The 11,677-nt window shown below is 34.7% G+C and overlaps 3 protein-coding genes across 17 annotated transcripts in view; 2 read left to right on the top strand and 1 right to left on the bottom strand.

The window, feature by feature from the left end:
- Positions 1–5,075, top strand: part of LOC105273578 (ensconsin) — a 76,051-nt gene extending 70,976 nt beyond the window's left edge. For all 15 annotated transcript variants that reach the window (XM_011316101.1, XM_011316093.1, XM_011316095.1 and 12 more), the window contains 3 exons: positions 5–333; positions 2,527–2,783; positions 3,281–5,075. In XM_011316101.1, the coding sequence (XP_011314403.1) occupies positions 5–333; positions 2,527–2,783; positions 3,281–3,294 (600 nt within the window). In that variant the 3' untranslated portion in view covers positions 3,295–5,075. The remainder of the gene's footprint in view (positions 1–4; positions 334–2,526; positions 2,784–3,280) is intronic.
- Positions 5,076–5,462: 387 nt separating this feature from the next.
- On the top strand, positions 5,463–10,256 carry LOC105273586 (Suppressor of cytokine signaling at 36E). The gene is made up of 5 exons (XM_011316109.1): positions 5,463–6,890; positions 7,443–7,753; positions 8,012–8,251; positions 8,354–8,620; positions 8,741–10,256. Exons 1-5 carry the CDS (start codon positions 6,431–6,433, stop codon positions 9,029–9,031), a joined length of 1,569 nt encoding a protein of 522 aa, XP_011314411.1. The 5' UTR covers positions 5,463–6,430; the 3' UTR covers positions 9,032–10,256.
- A 197-nt stretch (positions 10,257–10,453) lies between these two features.
- On the bottom strand, positions 10,454–11,670 carry ghi (ghiberti). The gene is made up of 3 exons (XM_011316110.1): positions 11,547–11,670; positions 10,942–11,344; positions 10,454–10,741 (listed from the first exon to the last, which is right to left on the bottom strand). Exons 2-3 carry the CDS (start codon positions 11,048–11,050, stop codon positions 10,650–10,652), a joined length of 201 nt encoding a protein of 66 aa, XP_011314412.1. The 5' UTR covers positions 11,051–11,344; positions 11,547–11,670; the 3' UTR covers positions 10,454–10,649.
- Positions 11,671–11,677: the final 7 nt, after the last annotated feature.

Below are 11,677 nucleotides of genomic sequence, written 5' to 3' on the forward strand. Positions count from 1 at the left end.
TCAGGGTGACAACGGAGATGACAAATCAAAAGATGACAGCCCAAGTGAGGAGTGCAAGCCAATGCCGGGAAACAAAGCAGAGGATGTTATGACGGCGAGTCTAATCTCTGAAGCTACTCAACAATTAATAAATGCTGAGCAGCAGGATAATCATCCCGGAAACAATATCTCCACAGACATTGTGCGTAATGGTACAACGCACAGCAATGGCATAAACGATATTAACAAAGCTCTGCTTGAAAATAACCAGGGCAACGAGGGTGAATTAAATGGACATCATACGAATCATGGAAATGGCATCAACAGTCAAATCACACTCGACAATGCAACTGTGTAAGTATGAACAATCAAGAGAAAGTGAGATCAAACGAATGCATAAATCGAAAACTTATCATTTATTTTATAATAAAAAAATCACCGGAATGATGATTTCGTCGCACGATTTTTCTTTACGATCATCACTTCAATAATATGATTAATATCAAATCATCGATGCAATGATAATTACGCCAATTTATCTAAAATCTATAAATTCAAATTTCAATCAAACCAATATTAACGAAATCTGTTGTCGTACGATTGATTACGACATTACAATTTCTATTGCTGATTAATTATTCGAGAATACAGCACATCGTAATCTAGTTCACTGGAGGTTAAAATCCAGGAAAAATTCAGGATTAAAGTTGATTTGTTGGAGATGCTTGAGGGATAGAATGTTTCTACTATTGAAATCATTAAAGTGCTGTTTGTATTCGTCCGCTTGATTGTCACATAATGATGTATGCAATTTATTTATTATTGAATTATCGATAACGATTTAAAAAAAAAAACAGATACTGCCTGATAAAAATGTTGCTCAGTGACATTATCACTGTTATGTACTGTACATTGCAAAAGTAGTCAGAGTAAATAATTGGATTAACGGATATATCGGTCGATAATTAAAGTCTGCGAATTGACTGCTGTGTGCATTAATTGATGGATAATAATTGTTGAATCACATTTATGTCATTGTGTATTATATTAAAATCAATTACAGTGGACTCTCGTTGTAGTCGCATGAATGGAGGCTATAACTACCACGTGTTCGCTCCGACCGTAAACTGAATTTTTCTCATAGCAAATTCAAATACGAGGGAAATTAATCTTTCGGTTTACTTTCCACGGAATTCAATTCCTCACCGGCATAAAGATGAAACAATATAGATTGTTTACATCTTGTAGCCCGGAGTGGAGTCCGGGAACTGAATGGTACCCGAAAAAAGAAATTGAGGAGAGATGCCACAATAACGAGAACGACTATAACGGGATTCTACTGTACACATATATTTTGTAACTGATATTCAACAGGGAATCGAGAGAAAAAAGAATTATTATTTCAATGGGAAAATCACTTACGGGAAAGATTCTAGGAATAAGCGGTGTTTCCATTTACTTCGAGAACTCTTTCTCTTACAATAATCAAATGATGTTCTAGTTTCTATTACTTTATGCATTGGATTTTAAAAAACGATTTTTTTGGAAAATCCTCTTTGGATCCAAAAGCGTTCAAAATGTAAAACTTTTGCTTTCAGAATTTTTTTATCCCCTGCAGTAAAAATCAGGTACCAAAAACAAAAGGGCATATGTACCGTTCTTCCGAAATTTTTTTCATAATACTAGATTTATCGTTTAATTCTCACGTATACATTACGTTTAAGTGAAGTGAAAATGATTTTTTTAAGGGAATAATTAATTTAAAAAAAGGGACATCGAATTATAATGATTTTCTTCTTGAGATAGAATTCTTTTATCTCAGAATATCAAGTGTTATCACTGTTGCTAGGATGATAGGTCGAAATTGCTTCTAACCATCTGTAAACTATTGATGCTAACACCGATAAACAATGCGCGTCTATTTAGCCTTGTTAAAAATCAAGATTTATGTCGCAATAAAGAGTGATGTAGGCGTTAATGGAGAAATGATACTTATGGTATTTAAACATGAGCAACTCTTAATACTCCGAGGAAGTTTCAGTCTTATATTTTTTAATGTACATAATGTAAAGTCAGTTAAATAGTATAAACAAAAATTAATCATCATGGAGATTGTACATAATTTCATTGAGAGTTCAGCAAAGAGGAAATCCATATAAATTGTTTAATCGAACTCCAATTCGATAATTCCATTTGCTAAACTCACAGCCGATCGTTCCTTACTGTCACATATTTCATTTAATTGATTAAATATCTTCATTCTTCATTAAATTTCAGTCTAGTGCTGAGTAACTTTGCATGCTCTCTTTTACTTTTATTTTCAGTTTGGAATCACTGTTGTTTTATTTAATAAAAAAATTCATCTGTGCTGTTGATGATTATTTATCATCGTAGTCGTGTCTATTTACTGCCTACTTTTGCCGTGTACTCATCGTCAAGAATAATTGTTGAGATGATTAATGAGAGCATTTAGGATTGAATTAGAGGTGTAGTTTAGATGCTTGTTTAATTTTTTTAGTTTACTTTATGATTTTGGGGATTTTATAGAAAACAAAACAACGTCACGAACAACCTGTTAGACCTATCAGAGTTTGATACACTGAGTAATAGCAATAAGGGTCCGATACTGGAGATGTCAACTAATCTATCCAACGAGGATTCCCTCAACTCAAATTTAAATCCAGGGGCTATGCCCTTTACTCCCATGGTCAACCCCTTTGTGCCTGCAGCGACAAATGCCAACACTAATCCGTTCCAGGATAATTTCACCAACAACAAGACACAAGATAATAATCAATTACCAGGTAATGAGCATGGAACAATCTCGAGTGAATGAATTCAATGGGCAAACGTTGGAATATCTAAGATGTTACAACTTCTGAAATAATCTTTATATTTCCAGAATAAAATAATTAGAATAATTGGTCTATGAAATAATTTCCGAGTTCTTGTTTAAACAGTTAAATATGAATATATATTTTCATTTAACTCAGGTTTTAATCACTTTCTCACGATTTAAATTCATAGTATTTTGGTAGAAAATAAGTAAAGTATAAAAACTTGTTTTATTATTATGTTGTATTATAGATGGGGAAATTTTGCTCTTTACCTCTTCGCCACTGATTTTCAGTTCAAGTTCTGAAACTTGATGTGCAAATATAGGGGAGAGTTTGAACTTGGATCCCCTCAAAATGAGTTTTTGAATAATAAATCTCCAGCAGGTGCCCACTGAATTCTTCAATGAATTAAATTCCCTCCCATTAATTTAATTTATTATGATTTAATTTCCAATTTGTTCCAGATCTTCTATCATAAAAGTTATAATTAAAAAAATACTTTGATGATGAAGAATGAAGAGATAAATACCGATGGAATAATTACCAGTTTGCCCCTGGCAAACGTTAGGTATCCCTGACGATTATAATGGTAAAAATGATGATTGAGATATTGAGTAATGAGTTTGATCGATGACAAGAGTGGAGGAATGAAGAGTGTAAATAAACAGACGGCGATTACCCAAATAACCGTGAAAAAGATAATTGGAATGATGGCAGTGTCCTTGGGTGGTGCTGCTGGAATACCCTCAACCCCTTGAAGAACCTTTACGAATAGAAATATAAAAAAATGATAACTCTCCTTAACAGGATCATTTACAAGAGGAAGACCGGAGAAATGTAAAATAATATATAATGTTAATTTCAATTATAATTATAGTGGCAAACATAGACGTCAAATTATGCCCGTCATAGTAATTAAATGCTTACAAACACTAAACTAACTTTTTAGAAGAAAAGAAAAAACATTGATGGGATATCGCCTATTTATAACATTATTTGATTCAGAAGTGAAAAAGTATATTACACTCACACACTACGCAAACACCCTATACTCTAGTGTATGTTACAAATTCGTCATTAAATTAATTTCCCCTTTCGTTCCATCCGATTCAGTGTATGCAAACTCGACATTTGTCATTTTAATTAAAGGGCGAGAAGGAAATTCTAGATTTTAAACGGTTTTTTCACAAAACATTTGCACAAGTTTCTCAAAAACCCATTCGTACGGATATAATTATGAGAATTACATGTTCTTTTCAATCGTCAAACAATTGTAACAGTAAAAATTATAAAAATTATCAGAGGATTGTCCATTTTTTAAAATCAATCAGGGAGGACGAATGAGTGAAATTAAAATCATTTCTTCCGTACTCTATTTTGGGGCGTGCACTCACTAGTCAAGTGATTCAACATTTTTAATTACTCGCTCTGTTATCCTTCATCCGGAGAAAACAAGTATCCTGCGACATTTACGTTAATGATTATTACTGCAGAAATTGAATAGTTGGCACACGTGAGTTGAGATATCGGTGAGAGTGAAATTATTGGAAAATAGTCACTGCTAGATGATTTTATTTTCACGGGGATGATTTATGATATTCGGCCTAGTCACTGGCCTTTCAGTGACACTTGAAAGCGATCCATTGAGAATGAAAAATGTGAGAATGATTCACGGAATGGTAATTTTTTTTTTAATCAATAAAAATAATTGATGATTAATCAGTGGCTATTTATTAATGGTAAAGTAACACGTGATATAAACACCTGGAGTTATTCCCATGGATTAAGTATTTAATGAGAGAGAAATTATTTCCGTTTTCTGCAGTTGCGATTGTTATCTTATTTTATTATTCTTCATGTAATGAACATTGAAAATCTGCATCAATACGTCTTTTTATAATGGGAGCATGTTACTGTCGTGTAGAATTTAATTCAGGATTTCAACAGTTTATTTTTCTTTTTTCGATTAATTTAATTCATTATTGTAAATTGTGAATACAGAAATGTTCATGGAGAATTGTGAGAATTATAATCCCCCTTTTGTTGAACGTTCCCCCAGTTTTCGTGGGTTAAATGTGGCGGAATTAATCTTCCTGTAGTCTAAATAACATGGTGTTAATATGATACGTGAAAATGATTTTAAATGTTGTGAGAGAACAGTTCAATGAGAACTAATCATCGATCGTGTCTATGTGAAATGAAAATACCACATTGTAAAAAAAAGAAATGCTTGTATGTAATAAATACTTAATACAGAAATTTCTTATGGTTTTGTCGACTCAATTATTCCAATCATTTTTTTATCTGTATTTTTTCAATAATTAAACTTCAATTACGCGTAAAAAAATGCCAATTAAATATTATTATTATTATTATTTCAAATAAATGTTATATAATTATTTACTTAGATTGAAGAACTATCAATTTCACGAGAACAAATAATAAATAAATAAATACAATAATAAAACAATTTTTTTCAAAGTCGAATGAAAATAAAGTTTCCTTCTTCAGTCGATAACCTCCCAGCCCCTATAACCAGCTGTCAGACAATTTCAAAAATTCCCCAGCTGTCCACGAGATACCTCCCCCCTGAATTTCCCCTCCATTCACCAACTCCCACCACCTCCTCCCTTATTGGACAGGTCATGTCAGAGTGGGAGTTTTATCCATCGAAAATGGCTGACGACGCAGCAGTATGTAATCCAAAAATCTCCATTGACTCGTGATAAACAATTACCCCAGGGCACAAAGACTCATCTGCCCCCAAAGTTCACCCCTCCCCCAGTGCACAGAAAACCCTTAAAAACAATGATAACCCCGAGTAAATAACAAGAAAAGAAAAGCCCTTGTGATTCCTCGAGTTCCGTCTGTCAAGGCAAGCACGAACGAGTCTCAACCCGTTCTGACATGTCGTGTCACAACTTCCTCTGACGAATACCTCACCCCCAGTGCAATTGCCAATGCCACAGTGGAAGTGGTGTAATTATCAACGAATTACCCGCAAATAATCCATGACTCTTGTTAAAAATTGAGTGAAAAAAAAAACGGAGTGAATGGAAAGGAGTAAATAAAAACACCGTCACACCTCGACTATTTTTCACGACTCAAAGAGTACGCAATATGATAACTTTCACTTCCCCTCGTATTTCATTATCAATAAACGGTACGTCGAGTGCTCGGTGGATTGTTCGTCTATCCAGTGATTTCTTTATGCGTGGAGAATTCACACGATCTTGGGAAACGATTGAATAAGACATTTGAGCAAACACGCGTGACTCATTTCCCCGCCCCAGCGATAAAAAGTTGCATCTCACTTGTTTCATTAAATTCAGTACAGTTGGTCCTTGTCTTGAACGCTCGATTGCCAGATTAAGAAGACATGCTAACGGGGCAAACGAGTCTGTGCGTCAGTCAACCAGCAGATAAATTGAGTGTCCCAATAATAATAAAGTTCAAACAAGTGGAATTAAAATGAAGAGAAATAGACATTAGGCGAGTGACACATTATTGACTGGTTGGTCATACGAGGAGTCATTTAATCACTCCGAATAATCGGTTGGAGTGAATGATAGAGAAACTTGTGAGTGATAAAATGCCTGTGAGGTTGGGTAATTATGGGACAGCATTTAGCTAGCTTCCGAGAATTCTTCAGAATGAACAAACAAGCGGAAGCATGCAATATCGATTGTAATAGTCCGAATATCAACGACATGGGAAATAATGAGGTTGATAATCACGATAATGAGAATAATGGTAATCAAAATGGGCATGGTACATTGTCGAACGAGGATAATAAGCAAAATCGAAATATTGACAACGAACAATTGAATTTATCGTTGGATAATCATAATGCTAGATTTGAAACTATTTATAGTCAACCTATTGAGTCCCAGGAGCAAGGCAAGATTTGTAGCAATGGAAATTTTGGTGGTGCTTATGAGGCCGATTTGAAGCAACAGGAGCCAGGCTGCAGTAGTTCTGGGGGAAGTGATAGTAGTAGTAGTGCTGAGGATAGTCCTGGTAATCCTGTTTTGAGGAGAACCTCCAAGACACTTTCCTTTGGCAAGAGAAAAAGTAAGTTTGTTTTTTTTTAAATAAATCTTTTTATATTTATATATATAATGAGAACAGAATTTAATTTCTTCGATCTTTAACTATCAATTTTTAGAATAGTGACACTAGTTTCACAGACAATTCATTGAATACCAGAATTTTTAGGAACATGGAGCCGACAATCCCTTTATTTACTCTAATTAATGATTAATTATGAAATTTTATCATTGATTTTATTCAAATGTCAAGATAATTTAAAAATCAGGCAGTTGTGTTTTTAATATATTGTATTGAATTGAATAAATATTCCGAAAAACAGCACCCACATTTTCTAAAAATATCATATCAGAAGCGAAATGCTGAGGGGGAGATAACTAGAATTGGAGAGTTTTATTAAATATCAATTGATTTAAAAAATTATTCATTTTCTCAAAATGAGAAATAGAAAATATTGAAGGAATGTACGTTGAATTTCAGTCGGACAATTCTCAACAATCTAATTCTCAATCAACATGTGACACTCCAACTGTCCATATTCTCAATACGAATATTATTTTTAAATAATTTTTCTAGGTAAACAACGTGATAAAGATCAAAATCCAGTGTGCAATCATGCGTTATCTTCCAAGAAGAAACGAACGAATTGGGTCCTAAAATTCAATTGCGCCAAGAATAAAGGATCAAAAAATACTGATATACCAGAGCAATCGAATAACAGTTCAGAGTGCGTTTGTACGGGCTACAGGAGAACAGAGGAGCATCCCATGGGTGCTGGTGTTGTATTCAACAACAGATCAGCACCCCAGAGTCCTGAATTGGGACCCCTACCACCTAGTCCTGTTATCGATTTATCGAGATTTAATCCCGCTGAATTCCCAATGGAGGTGAGCCAATCGTAATTCCCATAATGACTTTATCCTCTTAAATTAATCTCATCAACGATTCGATAATTATCAGTCGATCCTCGATCATCGCAATTAAGGGATCACCCGGTGCTTTTATTATTTCAACCCTAATTTCTTTTATTTTCACACAATATGATATGCTCATGCAATATGGACATACTTTTAAATTCAAAGTATAAAGTTGAGTGAAGATAAACTTTTATTACCAGTGGAATTGATAAGAATGGATTGTTGCAGGACTGCGATGAAAGAGCGAGACAGGAGAGAGCTAAAGAGATGGAGGAGGGGGTGGAGCCGCCACCCGGTTATCGGCCTAATTATTCATCAGCAATTCAAGTCTATCCCAATGGCATCACTGTTGATAGTCTAGCTGCGTTATTCCAGACACATGCTGGCATCCACGCAGCTGCTCTCACTGCGTTATCGCAGATTGATTTTACTTTTGTTCCCAGAATTGAAATACCGGCTCATACTCAGGCAAGTCCCACCACCTTAAATAATTTATCTTTACTAATCACTTAATTATCCAAGCGCAATCTTCTCGGGGATTTCATTGTCCAATCATTAATTTATTTACAGGTCGATTACGTTCACTGCCTAGTGCCAGATTTGCGTTCAATAACGGCCTGTTCGTGTTACTGGGGTAAAATGGATCGTTACGAAGCTGAAAGTCTCTTAGATGGCAAACAAGAGGGAACATTTCTTCTTCGAGATTCAGCCCAGGAGGAATTCCTCTTCTCCGTGAGCTTCCGAAAATACGGAAGATCTCTTCACGCGAGAGTAGAGCAGTGGAATCACAAATTCAGTTTTGATGCCCACGATCCCGGTGTCTACGCCTCTGAAACGGTAATTATTTCTACATTAAATCAGCTCTATCCCTACAATAAATTCAAAGATTATTGATAGGAATTCTCGCAATTCTGTATTAATGAGTCAGCCGTATACAATTATCTGTTGTGCCTCCAGGTTTGTGGATTAATTGAACATTACAAGGATCCATCGTGCTGTATGTTCTTCGAGCCAATGCTCACGATTCCACTGCATCGGAATTTCGCATTTCCCCTTCAACATCTCTGTCGCGCTGTCATCACAACGAGAACAACGTACGATGGCATTAACAAGTTACAGCTGCCAAAGACACTTAAAACTTATCTCAAAGAGTATCATTACAAGCAGAGGGTACGTGTGAGACGATTGGACAGTGAGAATGATATTATGATGGACAGTAGATCCGTATCTTATTTACCAGTGATTTGAATTGCATCGAGTTTTCGTCGTGCGTCGAATATTTTATTGAATAATGATTTTAGGAGGGAAATAAAGGAACGCCTATTGACTCGTTAGTTTAGTGGGAATATCTGGGGGCTCAGGATGATTATCACATTTTTGATACTTTGAAAACTTTCACTCGAGTTTTATCCCAGCATCACCCATTATCAAGATAATCACGAAACTAACGAGATCTTGTTTTGGAGGAGTTTTTGTTGAATAAATTTAAATAAAATGGATCCATTCAGTTGGTTTTCCCATTTTCTCACTACTCATGAGAATTCATCCTAAAGAGTACATTATCGTCATCCTGGCAGTCTTATTATTGATGTAACATCGAAGAGAGAATTGTTTTGTTTGAAGAGTTGATAACCAGGAATTTGTAAAAGTTTATTTGCATTCTAGAATGGATGACAGCTTGTAGATGATAAGGATTATTAACAGTCTCCAGACAGTATTGGAAGATAGTAAAGGGTACCCATATGTTAATCACAATTTTTGCAATTAATCAATGATTTACATCGATTGAGGGTGAATTTATTGCAGAAAAATAATGAGAAGAGCTTTACTCAATAACGTGATTTTACTTTCAACAGCGTCATGCTCATGATTAATGATTATTTAATGCGTAAAAATGTGAAAATAACTCTTCCCACGCTCGCGGTATCAACGTGATGCATTTATTATTACTCCTATCGTGCCTACTTATATTATCAATAATCATGTATGATGTGAATGTAATTTTAATTGATTAACTCATTTGTTGAAAGGTGAGTGATTTCTTTTCGGTGAAAATAATTCAAGTATAAATTGAAATTTCGATCATCCAAATTTCATTCAGGTTTAGGGAAAAATTAACTCATGTGAATTAAAAAAGGAAAGAGTTTTTATTTTTATCGATAAAAATTAAAAGTAAAAAATTAATTAGGGAAATTTAAGCAGTAGCCTAAGGGTTGGGAAATTGGCAGCTAATTAGGGGTAAATAATCGAGGAAAAGACGGAGAAAAATCAAATTTTTTAGAGAAAAGAATAATTGGTTTCTGTCTTCTGTCGTTGATTATTCAAAATGATTGTGTAATGTGGATGAAGATTCAATATTTATTGATCATATATTCATGACACTCGGACCAAGGCTTTTATTTGTGTTGGATCCATTATGGGAGCCACTTTAGTCTCGATAATAATGACTCAAATAAATAAACACAAAGTGAAAGTTCAAGTAGTGATGAAAATAATCGAAAATGAAGCGTAGAATATTCCGAGACTAATGAACAAAATGATAAATTTGTATAAAGAACGAAGTTAATTATTCTATCCCTGTTGAAATGAAAAAAGAAAATTGTTGACAATGTCGGTATTAAAATCACCGCCCAAAACTTACAATTAAACAAAAAGACTGAGAAAAAATAATTGATTATTGCCAAAATATCTGTATTTAGCCTGATTTTTCGATATAAAAATTGATGAAAAATAATAAATCAATTGTCACAGTTTTATCATTCAAGCAATATAGTTATGAATATGTAAATAATGTAGGTTTATTCTGTCGCAAGCTCTGCCCGTCTGCACAGGTAGTTTGAGTAATCCATGTTAACAATTGTAATTATTACTGGCGAATAAATAAACTTGTGGTAGTAGGTAACAATATGTTGTAGTTGAATATGAAGAGAAGTCCAAACATGGCGAGGAAGAAGATGTCTGAAATATTTGTTCAGGAAAACATTTTTTTTCGAGATCAATTGAGGGAACAAGATTTTTTACGAGAAAAAAAAGAAAACCGTTCATTCCAGAATTACACCGGAATAAAAAACTGCTTCACGAAAATCGTCTCGTTGGATGAATGAATAGACAATCAAGTCTTTAAAAAAATCTCCATGCATTTTTTCATCAAAGGATACTCATAAAATACCTCTCCCACTTGGCAACCATGTACAACTCAGTCACAATTGTGTACCTGAAGTACCAGTATGCGAAAAACGACCAAATACTGTTTAAAATTCCACCCATCGCTTCTGCAAATTCCCCTCAGGCCTCGACTTGTTTTTCAATGTTCTCGTTTTCCGATAAACAATCGTCCGTCACTTTTAGGTTATGATGTACAAATTACACCTCAAGGTTATCAACTCCTCCCTCAGTCTCTCCCACCAGAGCCCTTATCTAAGGTATGATACAAGCAGGTATTGTCAAGCCAAAAACAGGGGACAAGTTCTCTCAGGCGGCACGAGACAGCGCGGCGGTCACTATCACCTTCCCCTCATCTCCATGTCATCCCCACTCTGCAGCTGTTCGGCACTGGTGGGACTATTTAAAAAATGACAATTCAAAATAGCAGTAAAAAATGTAAAATATGGCCTTGGTTTATGGGATGTGTGGTATCTACATGACCTCAAAGTTTCAAAAATAAAATAAACTATAGAAGCATTACCCAGTCTCCAAAAATCAGGCAATAACAATAAATAAATTGATTCCTCTTATTTTTTATTAAAAAATAACAGCGACTTACAGGTGATGCAGCAGTTTTCGCAAACGAACCGGCACTCGAGCTGACGGGATTAGAAAACAGAACGTAATTCAATGTATCTGATACTCCCATTCCCGTTTCAGAGATCCAATCGAAGTGTTTTTGATGGTCAA

This window comes from Fopius arisanus, unplaced genomic scaffold, assembly GCF_000806365.1.
Source record: "Fopius arisanus strain USDA-PBARC FA_bdor unplaced genomic scaffold, ASM80636v1 scaffold00006, whole genome shotgun sequence".
Taxonomy (NCBI): domain Eukaryota; kingdom Metazoa; phylum Arthropoda; class Insecta; order Hymenoptera; family Braconidae; genus Fopius; species Fopius arisanus.

Excerpts from the sequence above, each read along its gene's own strand:
- LOC105273586 (XM_011316109.1), top strand. The coding sequence starts at position 6,431 with ATGGGACAGCATTTAGCTAGCTTCCGAGAATTCTTCAGAATGAACAAA. Across the intron at positions 6,891-7,442 it reads TTCCTTTGGCAAGAGAAAAA|GTAAACAACGTGATAAAGAT; the intron begins GTAAGTTTGTTT and ends TAATTTTTCTAG. Across the intron at positions 8,252-8,353 it reads AAATACCGGCTCATACTCAG|GTCGATTACGTTCACTGCCT; the intron begins GCAAGTCCCACC and ends ATTTATTTACAG.
- ghi (XM_011316110.1), bottom strand. The coding sequence starts at position 11,050 with ATGGGTGGAATTTTAAACAGTATTTGGTCGTTTTTCGCATACTGGTAC. Across the intron at positions 10,742-10,941 it reads GTGGGAGAGGTATTTTATGA|ACATCTTCTTCCTCGCCATG; the intron begins GTATCCTTTGAT and ends CAAATATTTCAG.